General features: G+C 48.4%; 1 protein-coding gene across 1 annotated transcript in view; it reads right to left on the minus strand.

The window, feature by feature from the left end:
- The window catches only part of Ago2 (argonaute RISC catalytic component 2), a 71,486-nt gene that overhangs the window by 28,258 nt on the left and 24,983 nt on the right, over positions 1-18,245 (minus strand). The window contains exons 2-3 of the mRNA XM_038343348.1: positions 10,218-10,413; positions 234-354 (exon numbers count right to left, since the gene is read on the minus strand). Coding sequence (XP_038199276.1) covers positions 234-354; positions 10,218-10,413 — 317 coding nt within the window. The remainder of the gene's footprint in view (positions 1-233; positions 355-10,217; positions 10,414-18,245) is intronic.

Here is an 18,245-nt window from a genome sequence, read left to right on the forward strand (position 1 = left end):
GTGGTCTGTGGGTTGCACTTGGGAGTATGCTTTACATTTAACCAGCCTCACTGCAAACCTCAACAGAGCACACACTACACCTTGCACACCATACATCTCATGATGAAGCCTCACCGAGCAGCTGCCCTGGTTGTCCAGACGAAATGATTTTACACATTACAGAAATTAGTAACCTTGAACCAAGTCTGACCTCACACTACTAGCTGGACTGGCCCCAGCACTCACAGCCTCACCTTGTCCCTGCCGATTGGAAGGGGCATGGCAGTGTACAGATTCTTCCTTCCATCAAACACTGGCTTCCGGTCCCCGAAGATCTGGGTCTTAAAGTGCTGGACCATGTGCTCCACTATTTCCCTGAAACAGACAGAGAATTCAGTAAAATGTTAATCAAGTCAAGGAGATGGCATGGGGGCTGGCATCTGTCTGATACAAACTAGCTTTGAAGCCACTAGGAAACTACAGTTTCTGCCTGCTGTGTGGCTATCCCATCCTGAGGTGGCAACAGAGGGGAGGCATTGGGGTAAAATCAGCCAAGAACCTGAACTGGGCTTGTATCGTTTTCCTGGTCACACAAATGTGGCAGAACATCCAAATGAATTAACACAGGACAGATGGTAGATGTCACCACAGGCTCATAGTGCCAGGTACACTGAAGGGTAGCTGTTGGAATTTCTGTCCCAAAGTTGTAGACTGGACACCCATACCTCTGTTGTGAGGCTGAGTGTCCCCCATTGTCCACAGACCACATTTTCTGGCACACCCCATTTACAGCAATCACTGGCACAAAGTCCAACCCTAATGTGTGTAATCGTCACCAAATTTTTCCAGAAAAGCCCTCACTCCCCCTTGCTCAAGCCAAGCAGAGTAGCTGCAGAGACATCTAGACACACCCTAGATTCCTAACCTCACCAAGCTGTCACAGTGAGCTGTGCCCTGTGCCCTGTGCCCAAGAGCAGCCTGCATACTGAACACAAAGATAACAGTAGAGCCACCAGGCCTTATTCTGTTGATGGGGAACAACACTCTCCACCTCTTGAGAACTACAGGTTACACTGCCATCAATGTTTTATACGCAGGGACACTGAGGCACAGAGCCACAAAGAGCAAGGGACAGTAGTAACACTAAGGCCTCTCTCTCCTCTATCCTATTTCCGAAACCCCAGAAACTGCTAGGCAGTAACCATGCTGGCTGTTAAACTTTTGCTAGAGTTCTGGTAGGAAAAAAAAAAGCACCACATCCTTCGGTTAATTTCTAACTACGCAGGTTTTATGTCACTGCATCGCCATTTATTTTCACAGACTTTTGCCCAGCTCAGCCTTCTCAGAAGGAACAATCCAAGCTTTTACTCAAACATAGACCCGTCAACATTTTTAAAAATTGCTCTTGTATTTAATTTTGTTTTTTGAAAGAAACATTTTTGTTTTATTTTTAATTACATGCCTTGTGTGTGGGTGTGTGCATGCAAGTGCAGTGCCCATGGAGGCCGGAAGGAGCTGGAGCTACAGGTGGCTGTTACTGTGTGCTGTGGGTGCTGTGGACTTCACTGAGCCTCCTGCCATGGCCTCCAGTGCTCACTGTGTTTACACTGAGTCAGTTAGGGCCTGCTGTTGTCTTATTACGACCTTAAGAAATATGTCCTTATTACTATGTGCAACGAAACCACACTGCCTATAAATGCAGATGTTATCCGGCCATGACAGCTGGGTCAGCCACTGATCACGCTCCATATCTCTTACAGTTGACACTCTCTATCCCTTTGAGATCATCACTTAAAACTAAAATACCAGGCCAGAAGGCATGTAATATTTTTACTTTACTATATGTACCCAACTGTCTTCTAAACCCCTAGAGCAGTCTATACCGCAGCGGGGGCTTAAGGCACGGCCAGGAGGAAAGGGACATGATAAGCTAGTGTGCAGTTCCCCTTAAGTGACTGCCATTTGGGGCTAGTCTAGCCTTGTCCTCAGGTAACATGGGGGCCTAGCTGTCTCCTGGGGGCTGGTCATATGGGACTCTTATTAGGGTGGGCAGGACTGGGCTTGAGGGACACACGTAGGCACTGCTGGAGAGTGAGGTACACAGGACTCACCGCAGCGGCATAGCACTAACAGTGACGTATCGTGAGCTAACACAATAGCTCAAGGTTGGGCCATCCCGGCCTTCACACAGGTGGCTGTGCACGAACAATGGGAAAGGGATGGAGATGGGCAGGGGAAGAGCAAGGCAAAGTTCCGCCCAGGACACAGGGAAAGCATGAAATCAGCAGGCAGCTGCCTTCCTGCTGAGTCCACTTTCTTGCTGTCCTGCTGCACTGTGCTCTAATCCACGAGGGATGGGAGTGGGATCCTGGAGTACACAGCATCACCAGGGCAAGCACGAATATTGGCCTGCTTTTAAGACGGGAGATCCCACAATTAGGATAGCACCATTCCCAACATTACACCATTCTGACCATCAGAATCCTGAGACTGGACCCACTTAAGGCATACTACAATTAACAGCAAAATGAAAAACATTAAATATTTGCATATTTAACCAGCCAGAAGCTCTCACAATAATTTGCAAGCCTGATGGGCGGCTCTGGCCTCAGCCTGTAGCTCTCAGCCCCCTCAGTTGCTAGGTAACTGAACTGACGCAGTTTCTAACCATGGCAACCTAGGCTTCTTACAGACTGACGCTGAAAGATCACGTGCCCATCGCCAGCCACGTGCCAGTGCCTGATGCAAGCCTGAGTCACGCCTCCTTTCAGAAAGGGTTTCCTGCACATGCCGTGGATGGCATGACAAGAGCCTCATGGGAACCGCAATGCCCAGATAACTACAGTGCTGTTTCCCACCCTCTCTCCAGTCTGGAGGGTGTGCACTACAGCACTGAGGCCCCTAAGTTCCTATCCCAAGAAGCTAGCAAGCAAACCGACACACCCACTTATCAGTCTGCACTGAGACAAAATAAAAGACCTTGGAAGATCCTCAGCACTGACAGCTGCTCAGCCCAGCTGGGCCTGTGGCTTTTGTGCAGAAACATCCTTGTCACAGGAGCACATTAACAGGATCTCATCTGATGTCCAGCACATTCTAGGCACATGGTTCAGTGGGTCAGATGACAAGGTCCTCTCCCCAGCAGCTGTGACAGGAGAAGGTGCACTAGCAAAGTGGACTTTGACTTTCTTCACCAGGTACCAGCACCCTCAGGGACAACAGTCTCTAACTCAGATTACAGATCCCCCATGATGTACTTGACTTTGGACTTAGCCTCTTAACTTAAAATGTGCACTGGGAACAGGAAGCAGCTGTTTGGGGATTAGGGTGACTGAGGGATGGCGTACAACATAAGGGAGATCTGTGCTATGGCAACATCTCAAGGAAAGGACTCTCAGCCATGAGTGACGGGGAGGGACTGTCCACAAGCACAAATGCAGAGTTTACTGATGTTTCAACAGCCTGAAAGGAATCTTCAGGGGCCAGGGAGATGGCTCCATCAGTGAAGTGCTGGCCACAGACTGAGGAAGCACGACAGCTGCTCCTGGGAGCTCACAGGAGCTTCAGATCCAAGTGACGGAACCTGACTCCGAAACAAGGGCAACACATAAGGAATGACACACAAGGTGAGCCTCTGGCTCCCGTACACATTCACTTATGCACGCGCAGGCACCCCCACCCTCAATCTTCATGGAAAAGCAATAAAAAATTACCCCAACTGAAAGCAGAGTATTTTGCTTCTTGGATCACAATCCCCCGACCGAAAGTAGATAGATACCTGTGGCCTAGCATGTGCAGAGCAGCAACTGGGAAGAAAAGGGAGAAAGAGGCTTCGAGAAACTAAGACCAGTATTGTCCTACACAACACAAAAAGTCAAGATTCAAGTCCAAGAAACATGAATCCCATGAGAATTACACATGGGCACACTGTAGTCATATAATGGGAAAGCAATATTAAAAATAAGAGGGGCTGGGTGGTGGTAGAGGTCCATCCTTTAATCCCAGCGCGTGGGAGGCAGAGGCAGGAGGATCTCTGTGAGTCTGAAGTCAGCCTAGTCTATAAGGTGAGTTCCAGGAGAGCCAGGGCTACACACAGAAACTGTCTCAAAGACAAAAAGAGGAACTGCTTGCTAGCTCAGATTAAGAGCACTTGCTGCTCTTGTAGAATCTCAATTCGATTCCAACACCCACACGGCAGTATGGCAGTTCATGACTGCCTGTTACTCCAGTCCAGACACGACTCCCGCTTCTGGCCTCTGCTGGTACTAGGCATACAGATGGCATGCAAGCACACAGAAAACAACAACAAAAAAACCCATAAGCATAAATAAAATTAATTTAAGAACATTAAAGAAAAAAGATTACAACATGTTAACTATTGTGACCAGCTTTTATTTTCTTTTGTGAGTATGTCGGGGGTGTGTGTGGGGAGGGAGGGAGGGAGGGAGGGAGGGAGGGAGGGAGGGAGGGAGGGAGGGAGGGAGGGAGGGAGGGAGAGAGAGAGAGAGAGAGAGAGAGAGAGAGAGAGAGAGAGAGAGAGAGAGAGAGAGAGAGAGATTCTCTCACTATGTAACCCTGGCTGTTCTGGAGCTATTATGTAGATCAGTGTTGCCTTAAACGAGACATGCACCACCCAGTCTGACCTCAGAAACAGAGGCTGTTCAATTGCTGGAACCCACACGGTGGGAACAGAGAGCCAACTCTTCCAAGCTGTGCTTGGACCTCCACTGCACACTTTAAGACACGTACTCTGTCTCTCTCACAAACACAAGAAATAAATAAATGTAATAAAACATTTAAATTAAAAGCTGGGTTGGCAAAATGACTCAGTGGGTAAAGGTGCCTCCTGGCAAGCCTTATGATTCTGAACATTAACCCTGAAAACTACATAAAGATTCAGTTTTATGGTTGGGTGGTGGTGGCGCATGCCTTTAAACCAGCACTCAGGAGACAGAGGCTGGAGGATCTATCTCCAGAGTTCAAGGCCAGCCCTGTCTACAGAGCAAGCTCCAGGACAGCTAATGCTACACAGAGAGACTCCATCTCAAAAAAACCAACATCAAAAGCCCAAAACAACTCTTCATATATGAGGCCTCAAAATGGGAGCGATTCCTTGGTTCTGGCCTCCCAGTGCTAATATTCCAAGTGTGAACCACCACACTTAGTGACTTAGTGTAAATCACTAAGTAGAATTATCAAATATAAAAGGAGGCATTTTCTAATTATAGAAGAATCAGTTTGTGGTATGATGGCACATGCCTTTAACCCCAGCACTAAGGTTGAGGCAGGCGGATCTCAGTGAATTCCAGGCCAACCTAGTCTATAATACAGACAGTTTCAGGCCAGTCTACACAGTGAAAAATTCTATCACACACACACACACACAAAAAATACAAGTTTAGGGCCAGGGAAATGGTTTAGGAGGTGGAGGTGCTTGCTGCTGCATCTAACAACACTTATTCTATCTCTGGGTCCTACATAGTGAAGGAGAGATCCAGCTTTCAAAACTTAACCTCTGAGGGCCGGGCGGTGGTGGCGCACGCCTTTAATCTCAGCACTCGGGAGGCAGAGGCAGACGGATCTCTGTGAGTTCAAGGCCAGCCTGGTCTACAAGAGCTAGTTCCAGGACAGGCTCCAAAAGCCACAGAGAAACTGTCTCGAAAAACCAAAAAAAAAAAAAACAAAAACAAAACAAAAAAAAAAAAAAAAACAAAAAAAACTTAACCTCTGAGCATGCATGCTCGTGCGTGCGTGCGTGCGTGTGTGTGTACGTGTGCACGCAAAAACAAAAAGGTACAATAATTATAGACAGTAACTATTAACAGGGTTTCAGAATACATGAAGCACAAACAAGCAGAAAATACTTCTGGAAAGAGAAGCAAGTCCATATCTTATTTGTATGAGAAAAATAAAAGACTGTAAATGGCTGGGCTACAATTATCAACCACCTCCTCCCAAGAGCAAAGCACACCTGCCTCCACTATGGGGAATGCTTCTCAGGACTGGGCAGCATGCACGCCTTTGATCCCAGAGCTCTAACAAGTGAGACCGACTGCGCAAAGAAGTTGCAGAAGAAAGCAACTGACCATGTGAGCAGAGGAAAGGACAGGTATCAAAAAAAAAAAAAAAAAAAAAAAAAAAAAAAAAAAAAAAAAAAAAAAAAAAAAAAACTGAAGAGGGGAGGGCCAAGAAAGCAAAATAGTTTTTCTGGGCAAAGAACTTGAGACACTACAACCCCTAAACAAACCTGATTGGGAGAAAACACAGAAATGTAAAACACTTAGGCTGAATGGAGCTCCATACAGGGCCCATAGACACTAAAGAATACACAGAACCTGACATGTTGGTGCATGCCTTGATCCCAGCACTTGGGAGGCGGAGGCAGAGGCATGCAGATCTCTTAAGTTTCAGACCAACCTAGTCTATACAAAAGCCTGTTTAAAAAAAAAAAAAAAAGCACACACACACTCACGCCCTCACCACATACTATGAACAACTCTCTGCTGGAAGATTCAGTAACTTAGATGACATGTATAGACTCCTTGAAAAGACAAACTCCCCAAGTATGCACAAAATGAAACAGAAAAAAGGAGTGTTCTGATACTGAGGGAAAAATTAAGCTGGAGAAAACAATTCCTACAAACACTGTTACTGGCCAAACTAGCCCATTTCAATGACATTCAGAAGGTACTTAATGGTACAATTACAGAAATCCTATCTTTTTTCTTCCAGTCTGTATGTGTATGAGGTCATGTGTGGAGGTTAGAAGGCACCTTCTACCTTGAGACAGGTTCTTTTGTTTGCCTAATAGGCCAGGCTAGCCTCTCCCGTCTCCTCCTCCCACCTCATCACAGGAGCACTGGGATTACAGCCACAAGATATCCTTCCAGCTTCATATGTGCTCTGGGGATTCCAACTCAAGTCCTTGCATTTGCCCGACAAGAGCTTTACTGAACAATTCATCTCCCCAGTCCTGTATCTTACACTTAGTATACAAAGAAGGAACAGTTTAGTTTGCAACTTTCTGAATTAGATGCTACATAAAAATAGAACAAAAGACAATTACAGATCTTCATTCCACAGAAACAAATTCAAACCAGTCCTATATAGAAAGAAAACATCATGATTCTCAGGCACGGCTCATTTTTTAGAAGCCACAACTCATGCTAATATGAAAAAAAAAAAAAAAAAAAAGACAACATATGACCAAACCAACTCTTCGGCTGCCTGTCGGGGACAAGTCTCCAAAGCCGCAGGTAGAGTTCTCTCTGCGGATCCTCTGTCTCCCAGCACATCTAAAGATGAAGGACTGACTGCTGAGGAGAGGGCACCTGAACTGGCCTCGTCCTATAGCCACACTGATAATTATCTTGCATATCACCATAGAACCTTCACCTGGTGATAGATGGAGATAGAGACAGAGACCCACATTGGAGCGCTGGGCTGAGCTCCCAAGGTCCTAATGAGGAGCAGAAGGAGGGAGAACATGAGCAAGGAAGTCAGGACCGTGAGGGGTGTGTTCATCCACTGAGACAGTGGGATAGATCTAATGGGAGATCACCACGGCCAGTTGGAATGGGACTGATGGAGCATGTGATCAATCCGGACTCTTTGAATGTGGCTGACAGTGGAGGTTGACTGAGAAGACAAGGACAATGGTGATGGGCTTTGATTCTACTGCATGGATGGGCTCTGTGTGAGCCTTGTCAGTTTGGATGCTCACCTTCCTGGACCTGGAGGGAGTTGGGAGGACCTTGGACTTTCCATAGTGGAGGGAACCCTGACTGCTCTTTGGCCTGGAGAGGAAGGGAGTGGGGGTATGGGTGGAGGGGGGGAAGGAAGTGGGAGGTGGGGAGGAGATGGAAATTTTTAATAAAAAAAAATAATTAAAAAAAAAAAAGAACTGACTGCTTCCCAGTTAGCATCAGTGACAGGACAAGGGTGGTCTCTGTGGCGCCTATGCTCGCACCGCGGCAAGGAAAGAAATAAGATGCATTGCACACTGGAGAGAAGGAAGTCAAACAGTCCTCATTAAAAACCATGCTAAAGTTGGGGCTAGAGAGATGGCTCAGTGTTTAGAAAGCAGATTTGGTTCCCAGACCCACAATAACTCCCAACTACTGTTGCTCGAGTTCCAGGGGCTCTTATTCCTTCTGGTCTTCATGGACACCACAAAACACATGGTGCACATACAATACACACAGGCAAACATTCAAATGCATAAAAATTGTTAAATGAATTAACACATAAAATTCACCCTTCAAAGTGTATAATTCAATGATTTGGTGAGTTGGAATTTTGACCCCCATCCCCCCAGTTTATTTGATGTGTGTCCATCGTCCCCAAATAAGCCTCTGGACTCTTTGGCTGTCACTCATCTGAAGCTGGAAAATAACATTTTTGGATGCAAAGAATATAACACTTTAGATTCAAAACAGTAATAATTTAGAATTTCTCAAAGGACTTTCTAGTTAAAAGGCAATTGGCTTTTCCCCTACTTTTATTCTCGTGATTATTATTCTCTTTGTTCATTGTTTGAAGCAAAGATCTAACTTTGGAAAAACAAACTAAGAGAAGCCAGCAGTATGAAATTCCAGCCTAGAGTTAAGACTGAGCACTGGCTAGCATGTGCACCATAAACAAGACAAGCTGATGAATTATTGGCCTAGCGAGAGACCAAAGCAGGCACCGAAACAGCCACACGCATGGCTGACTGACCCTTCCTTTCAAAGGCGACGTGATAAATAGACAGGAACTGAAAAGTCTCTTCAATACCAAACCTCATGCTGCACACAAAAACCAATTCAGGGTAGGGCACAGATCTGAACACAAAAGCCCCAACTGTAAACCTTCCAAAGAAAACAAGATCTTTATGACCTTTGTTGCCACAGACTTCGCAGAGAGGACACCTGTAATTTCTGAAAGTTTATAAACCGGACTTCAATAAAACTTGGAAATTTTCATTAAAAGACACTAATTAAAAAAAAACTCTAATATGAAAAGAAAACAGATTTGAGACTGGAGAATATTGCCAGAGACCCCCAGATCATGCAGAGGCAAAGGACACCCTATGAATAGGACAGAAGGTGTCAGCAGCCCGTGAGGAAAGGGGAAGATGTTCATCAGCTATTACCAGGGGATGAGGAGTAACACCACGGGAGCAGCCAGCACATCTAGGAGAGAATCAGAAATGGTTCAAATGCTGACAAGGTGTGGATAAACCAGCAAGCTCTCCTGACTCGCTGATGGAAACCGAACCTTGCACCTGCCTGGGACAAGCGTGACAGACACCCAGGTAGTGAAACTTACTCCTGCCCCGGCAATTATGAGGAAAGGAAAGCCCATATCCATTCAAAACAGGAAGACAGCAAAGAAGGGAGTATTTCTCTCATGAGAGCTTCATTCCTAACAGCAGCCTTAAAAAAACAAAAAACAAAACAACAACAAAAAAATACCCAAGTGTTTGTTAACAGGAAGAGAAAAGGGTAAATTATCAAATATTCAGTGAGGGCTAGGAGATGGCTCGGTGGATAAAATGTTTGCCACACTGGTGGTGAAAGGGAAATTCCAGAGCAAGCTAGACTAGTAACAGAGAGCTGTGATTAAATGCCAGACCTGACCTCCATGAGTAAGGTAAAGAGTCAAAGAAGCCACTCAACATCAGGCCTCCACATACACATGTATAGACATGGACATGTACCTGCCCCCACACATGCAGACATGCAGCCCAACACTACAGTAATAACTACTACAACAAACAGAACAACACAGGTGAATCTCAAAAGACAATGCTGAGCCGGGCGGTGGTGGCACACGCCTTTAATCCCAGCACTTGGGAGACAGAGGCAGGCGCATCTCTGTGAGGCCAGCCTGGTCTACAAGAGCTGGTTGGACAGGCTGCAAAGCCTGTCTTCGAAAAGACAATGCTGAACCACAGAAAGGAGACACAATGGCTAAGATACCTTGTTGCAAGGCTTCTGTGGTCAGGGAATAATGAAAGCTGACAAAATTGGAGCTATGTGGCTTGAGGGCAGGCCTCATCTGGAAGAAGGTGATGGATGAAGCCCTGTTCAAACGTCTGGAGCAGGACACACACAGTGTGGGAGTGCATTGCACTCACGTTACACCTCGATGCCAAAACATAAAAGTACGGCATAGTGACTTCCCAGGAGAGTGTCACAAGACACACAAGACTGAGGAGCATCTAGTCAGTCAGGGAAGCAGAGGGGCAGGATTACCTGTTCACTCTCCTCGGGCATTTCTCTGGTTTGATGTCCAATTCGTAGTGATAGATGTCAATTTTGGGTATGTCCATTTCAAAGAAATTGGCCTGTAGTTTGATTGTTCTCCCGGAGGTGCCGAAGTCCGGCCGAGGTGGAGGCTTGAAGGCATATCCTGGGATGGGTGATACTGACGGAGCAGGAGACGCAAGAACTGGAAAACAGTGGGGAGACATCAGACATCAGGGACTCCGACTTGTTCATCAGAATCACGGCGCACAGCCCACACCTCTCTTGCTTTCCGTCCTCATTACAGAGGTCCTTACCCACCGGGGGCGGGCAACACAGCAGTGTATCTGCCTGGTCAATGACTATGCCAAACCCTTCCCCACCAGAATTCTCTCCCTGTCCTCCCAGATCACTAGGAAGTCAGGTTTTCTCTGCTGGGGACTTTCACCACTCATCCAAGGCTCAGAGAGAGTTCACACTGTGGCCACAGCTAGACCCCCTTCCATAACCTCCCATTCTATCAGTGTGGCTGGACTTAGCCCTCCCAGGAGGCCACACAGTGCACCTTACTTCCCCTTGGGCCACTAACCTGTGATCCCCAGCTAGAGATACCATCCGACCGTGCACAGCTCCAGCACAGGACCCTTGGAAGGCTCGGGGAAGGGTCGCACCCCAGTTTCTAGGCACTCGTCCAGACACCCGGCCTTAGTGTCATATCTTACTACCCTTCCTCGCAAATCAACACCTCTGTGGCTCTCCAGCCATCTAGTCCATGTGCCCGGGTGTGTGACAGTGCCCAAGAACTCAACTTTCACACTTCAGTCCTACCCAGTGTTCCTGCCCATGTCCCGGTCAGGAGCCATCACCTAGGAGGCCTTCAGTTTCCTTTACTCCCTCCCAATGGTCAGTCTGTCATGCTGTGCTGCCATCCCCAGGTCTGATAGGGTGCAACATAAGCCCAAACATTTCTGGTGGACTCTCCGCCACTGTGCAAGGGAGCGGGGGCTCACACAAACACCACCCCAGCCTCAGCAGCAATCACAGCACCTATGCCATTTCCTGACGTCCATGGGCTGCAGCAACTCACACAGGTCCTCAAGGACTGGCCCTCTCTGGCCCCGGAAACCACAAGAACCTCAGCCCAGTAATGGACCACACTACATTTCCAGAGGTGGTAGGGTTTTTTGTTTGTTTGTTTGTTTTATTTTGTTTAATGTGCATTGATGCTTTGCTCCCATGCATGTCTCTGTGAGGGTGTTGGATCCCCTGAAACTGGGGTTACAGGCAGTTGTGAGGGGTCATATGGGTGTTGGGGATTGAACTCTGGTCCTCTGGAAGAGAGCCATCTCTCCAGTCCCCAGAGGTAGTAGTGTTTTTAACACTAACCCAACCATCAACTTAGGGTGTGCTCGGGTGACCCTTGGGCTAACTATTGGCCACTGATGCGCAGTGGGCGGAGCTGGGTGGGATCAAGGTGTGCTGTTCCGTGTTTCCTTGTGCTGCCACCGGAGAGCTGGGGCAGAATGAATTCCCAGTCAGGACAAGAAACGCATCTGTGATACAGGCAAAGGTGTCCCCACTGCTGTTCAAGTCCTTCTGCTCCACTCTGGGTTTGAGAAAGGTTTTGCTGTGTAGTCCTGACCTGCCTGGAACTCACTAGTACAGGCTGGCCTCCGACTTAATAGCTATAGTCCTGCTTTTGTATCCGGAGTATATGAACCAGGTACAGACATGTGCTATGTGGCACAGTTAACCACTTTGGATGCAGCCGTGGAAAGGGTCACACCAACTCCAACTCCAGGAGAGGACGAATCACAAATTTAGGAAAAATACAACTATTTGTCTTAGAACAGATTGCATTTCCTTGTTCAAATGTCCCATTTCAAGAGGTAAGCCGCCTGCAATCCCTACTGACAGTCACTGGGAATAAGCATGCCACCAAAACAGCACAGCGAGCCTTTCTTATTGTATCAGGGCCTGGAAAGGCTTGGGAGTCCTGCTCTCTTTCTGTTTGCTTTCTGCAAGGAAGGTAAAGTGCCGCTGAGCAGAGTTGTGCCATCTGGAAGCAGTCAGGTTTCTCCTATACATTACAGTGACTTCAGAGGTGACACATTTACAACTTTGAAAACAGTCACCCCTCTACCAGCCCCTCTTATGACCCTGACATGTTGGGGGCAGGCTGAGGACCAGGGGCACAAGAAAAACTACTCTCAAGCAGCGTTTGGCTTTTCTGGATGAGCATCGCCCAGCAGGAGGAAATTGGTTTGCTTTCATTAGCTCAGCAGGACGCGGCCATCCTTCCCTTCAGACCTGGACCAAGACACAGAATATCCAGGTGAGCTCCACAAACCTGCCCTTTCCCTTCCTTCAGATCAAAGGAAAACTGAACAACAGTGTGTGTTCCCTGCTTTCACATAGTCGCCTCTGGTCCAAGAGGAAACTAAGGACACAGGATCAGTTCAACCAGTCTGGAAGCTCTCACTCATTACACAGGAGTCTTAGTTGGGCAGACCCCAGCCTACAAAGGCAATCTAAGGAGCATCCTGGGGAGCAAAGAATGCAGGGTCCTCCCTCCTGTCACAGCTGATGCGTCCTCGCCTAGACTTAGCCTAGCCAAAGCATGTGTTTACAGAGGTCTACTTCTCAGATCACCTGAAATCCCCTCCCCGTTGCACCATGGGAACTGAGGAGCATCATCAACCAGGTGGGCCTACAGAATAAAAGGAATGGGGAAACAAAGTGTGATTTCACAAGATACTTTCCCATTACTTCTCGAAAGAATGAAAATGCAGCCATTTAGAAAAGGCATGTAGAATATAAAAATTACATCTGGCTATATAAGTCCTCTGGCCTAGATGTCTTCCCAAGTACTGTGATCCCTCTTCAGAGAGTCTGGTTCCTGGGAGACACCCGAGGCCTATTTTTATCACTCCTGGGAGTCCCATGTGCACACTGCCAAACAAGGAGGATCAGACCTGAAGCTCTGGAGAGGAGCTGGGTCTGCGTGAACACAGAGCTCCCTTGAGAAAGGAGCGGGAAAACAGTTAAGCTTGTATGGTGCAGGCTCGGGGTCTGACAACTAACACGCAAAGATGGAAGAGGCAAGAAGGCGGCAACCCACACACACCCTCACATCCTCCAGTCTGACAGGGATGGAGATAAGGGAGGGGAAAAAGCAAAGACTCCCTGCTGTGCTGACCCGCCCTCTCTCCAGCCTCCAGGCAGTCCCCAGCTGCCTTTCCTTCTAACTCCAGGCAACATTGGGGAACAGGAACGAACACACACACACACACACACACACACACACACACACTTTACTCTGGCAACCATTCTCCTAAGCTTGTTCTGAATGTGTTTCCAGTTCTGTCTTCTCAGGAAAATTCCGTCTTTCACCTAGGAGTCCAGGTCTCCTCCATGGATCCTCATGGTTCGAAGGAACCTGGGTGGCCCATGGAAGGGGCACTGCCAACCCTTCAGCACTTCACTGATACACCCTTGATTTAGAATTGCCCACTGGAGAGGGTTCCCTGGCAGGGAGACTCCCAGGGCCCAATCCCAGAGTGGTGCCAGGGAGGTGCAGGCACCAGTGTTTGCTGACTCCCTCATCACTTAGCACATTTGTTTTAGAGCTCCATTTTTAGAGCCACATCACAAACAGCGAAGGGAAACACAGCGAATGAGTAATCGACTTCCTGTATGAGCAACCAGGTCCAGAAGACCAAAAGATTTGGTGTCTGTGACAGATGCCAAAAGAGGCGGCTGTGAGCAAGCCTGCCACACAGTACAGGGTGGCCTCAGAAGTCCCAGGAGACTCGGGGAATCTGGGAAGGCAGAGGATGCTGAGACTCCTGCCCCAGTCCACCCCCCCACCCCCCTTCACACACAGCCAACAGCACCCCCTGGGGCATGAGTACGCATATCCCCAGCCTTCCACTAAGGGAAGGTGCTGCAATCTGGGAGCAATTGCTATGCCTGTGTGCTCAGTTCAAGCACAAATGGGGTCTATGTCACAGGTGGGTCCTGGGAGCAACCTATGGACACCTACATGAGGCTTGTCCTCAGCACTAGTTTGGCCCAAGTCATCAGTGCAAGAAGGGCCTCAGTCTCCCAGATGACTGACCAACAAAAAAGCTGAGAGCCATGGGAAGTAGGTCTGCGCCACAGCCCCAGGGGTGTGCAGCGGCAGGTTGAGTGGCAGCAGCAGGTGAGTGAACGGGCCTACCTTTTCCCTCTTTCTACCTGCTCTCAGGCACCTAGCCCTGACAGTCCCGGTTATCACCACACTGTCCACTCCTTGCATGGGACGGGGGCTCTGGATGATGTTAGAACATCATCTACAACCCAGACCAGTACTGCTCAGTAAACAGTTCCTGAGAGACCTTGCTTCCTGAGGGGCGTGAGGCAGCCCTGGGTAGAATGCCCAGCCCACTCCTCCCAGGGTCACCAAGAAGTAGGTGAGAAACAAACTGGCCCTATCCAGGGAGCCCTGCTGCAGGATGGTGAGCCACAAACCACACTACCAAGGAAGGTCATGGTGCTTTCTGAAAAAAAACCTATGCTCTCTCATCTTACAGGCCCTGGCCCTCTGCACAGAAATTTTCTCAGCCAACAACACATAAGGGAACTTCTTTTTCTATCCATGAAGAGATGGAAAAGTCATTGCTGTCATATACTTCATCCTCTTTAACCTTGATAAGAAGTTACAGAAGACAGAGAAGATAGAAAAAACTGAAATTGCAGAGGGTGTCACACGACAATCCCTGTGTAGACCTGACGTGGCTTATCCATCCCTTTCCTTCATTACACGAGGCCTGTAGCCCAGGCTCTGAACTGCATTATGCCTTCCAAACCCCCTCGGGACTACCCAGAGGCTGGACTGATGCCCCAAGAGAACACACCTCCATTTCCACAGCAGGGGCTCACACTGTGCCCTCCCTCAGTGCTGACCTAGACACACCTGTGTTCTTCAGGCAGCAGCCACTAGTCTTTAGTTCCTGGGATCCAATGTGGACACCTCAATGAACTCATCTGTAGCCCTGGCATCTCACAGCTTAGAGGTCTGCCATAGCTTGTTCCTGGGTGGAGGACACATCCTGGTACCCAGTGTACCATGGACACGAGGACCCACCAGGAGGCAGGGGTTACATGCACTCTGTGGGTCCCCTCCAGCCCACCCTCACCCCAGCACATCACCCCCCCAACAGGGTTTCTCTGTGTAACAGGTGTGGCTGTCCTGGAACTGACTCTGTAGACCAGGTTGGCCTTGAACTCAAAGCCAGCCACCAGGTCAGACATGCTGAATATTTCCCGGTAAGACATGGCTCGTGGTGTTACATAGATTATTAGATATGTGTTAATCAAGATGTGAGTAAGAGGCTGAAAATAATGGGCCAGGCAGTGTTTAAAAGAATACAATTTGTGTGATGTTATTTCACGTGTAAAGCTAAGCATGAGGGAGTAGGGCGGCGGGAATCCGGCCCACAGCTCCACCACTGCCCACCACTGCCCAGCTTATCACTTTCTAAGCTGCAGCTCCTTATCAAGATTCTGAGACTCCCAACTCCGCACCACAGTCTCATGTAGGCCAGGCTGGCCTTAGACTTGCAAATGTAAAGGAGAACCCTGAACTCAGTGCTAGGAGACGTGTGTGTGTGTGTGTGTGTGTGTGTGTGTGTGTGTGTGAGAGAGAGAGAGAGAGAGAGAGAGAGAGACCACATGTATGCAGTGCTGGGGTTTACATGACAGACCGACTTCTACCAATTGAGTTTTATCCCAGCCCAGGATTCTTTTCATAGCCTTGCTCCTTTGAGAAGCCATTGGATTCTGACCATCTCTCCCACTCAGGGTGCACGCTACACCTAAAACCTGGTACCTCAAGTCAACTCAAGAAAGCTTAGCCCTGCCTGTCCCAGTGGCAAGAGGCCCAGCTGGCCTGAGGTCAAAGAGGTTGTCCGCCACTCTTCCCAATGTGCTTCCTGTCATCGAGGAACTCTGCGCTTTTATGTGATGAACAAGTCCCTATTTTGTATCACAGTAGAAGTGGCATTTTGATGGCTTTTATTCAGTATGGCTAATTTGATATATCAACCTATATATTTTGATTCACCTGTGAAAACCATTATTCTAGAAAAATTCCCCTACAAGTATCACCGGGCTGACAAGGGAACTAGTGACCAAACGTGTAAAAAAACCGGCTCCCCAGGGGCCAGTGTGCCCTCATCTCTGAGAGCAGAGTCTGATGCCCGGACCCCTGAAAACATCAAACCTGCCCTCAGAGTGGCTATGGGGGATGGGCAGGGCAAGCGTTCCTCTCTGGAGGTCATTCAGAACTGTGGCACCTGCCCTCCTGAGGCAAGAGCGACTGGGAGGTCAGGCCAGCACCACGCAGACATGGTAGGGTCTCCACTGTCTCCATGGCTGCAACAATGTGCGTCAGTTCACCATTCACCACTGCTATGGCAACCAGCCTCTCCTGCGGCTGCTCATCCAGCAGGCTGCTGGCATGGGCAGGATCAAGTTTGAATTAGGAGGCTGGTGTCCTGAGGAGGCCTGACAGCTGCATCTTCAGTGTATCCTGGCATGTCCAGCCAGGGGCCTGACACTAGGCATTCCAGAGCAGAAGGGTTACAAACCGCTACCACATACAGGCGCTATGGGTCCACATGGAAATCACTCTGGGAAATGTGCAAGCGGTTGGGTGACTGTCTAGAGATTTTCCATGGAATTAACCATAGGAATGGGAGTGCACACTCATGATCCCAGCATGCAGGAGACTTGGGGGCTACACAGAAAGACACTGTCTCAACAAATAGATAAATAGAAAATATTAACTAGGAGCCAAGCAGTGGTGGCACACGCCTTTAATCCCAGCACTTGGGAGGCAGAGATAGGCGGATCTCTGTGAGTTCAAGGCTAGCCTGGTCTACAGAGTTCCAGAGAAACCCTGTTCAGGAAAAAGAAAAAGAAAGGAAAATATTAACTAGGGAAAAACCAACAACTGTTCAGGGGCTGAAGTGGTGGCTTAGCAGCACTTCTGAATCATCAATCAGGCTCGATTCTGCGTTCACAATGACACATGGGGCCACCACACTGGGTCTGAGGGGCTCGGTGGGAGTGGGAGAAAGGGAAGAACAAGAGGACTGAAACCAGCCTTCCCAGATGGGTGGTGACTGGCTGCTGCTTCCTGTCACCACCCACCTGCCGAAAGCATTCGTGCCATGACAACTAAATATGAGTTATATGACCTTTAAACAGAACAAAGGTTGCATGACTTCACTCCTGGGTGACTTAAATGTTCCTTACAAAGAGAAGTGTGTGTGTGTGTGTGTGTGTGTGTGTGTGTGTGTGTGTGTGTGTGTGTGTGTGGCGGGGGGGTGGGGACTGCCAGTAAAGCATGTGCCATAAGAGCAAGGGGACCTGAGCTCAGAGCCCCCATTATAAAAGCCACTTGGAGGCCAAGAAAGGCGGATCCCCAGAGTTGGTTTGCCAGTCTAGCCAACTGGTAAATTCCTGGTCCAGAGAGACACTTGATGTCAACTTCTGGCCTCAACACACGCGCATTCAGAAAGATGAAGCAGGTAGATAGCTATATGATGCCACTGTGCCACAGCAAGTTCCATTCCAGGTTAAGAGTAGGTCTGCCACGGCCAGGGCGTGGTGGCACACGCCTTTAATACCAGTAGCACTCAGGAGGCAGAGGCAGAAGCAGAAACAGGCAGATCATGGTGAGTTCAAGGTCAGCCTGTTCTACAGAGCGAGTTCTAGGGCAGCCAGAGCTGAAAGAATTTTATCCTATCTTGAAAAATCAAAAAAGTAAATAAATAAAAAATAAAACCCAAAACCCGAGTAAGTGCTTCAAACAAACAACGAAAGATAAAAACAAAAGACCTGGCTCTGAGACAAACAACCTCCAGAGTGAACCTCATTTGCGGGGTCACAGCAGAGCCCAGAACTCTTCCTCCAGGACACAGACTGAGCCGCTGACATCCGTGAAGGGAGGGGGAAACATTTCAAGCCCTGCCACTCGAGTGACAGGGT

This window comes from Arvicola amphibius, chromosome 9, assembly GCF_903992535.2.
Source record: "Arvicola amphibius chromosome 9, mArvAmp1.2, whole genome shotgun sequence".
NCBI lineage: Eukaryota > Metazoa > Chordata > Mammalia > Rodentia > Cricetidae > Arvicola > Arvicola amphibius.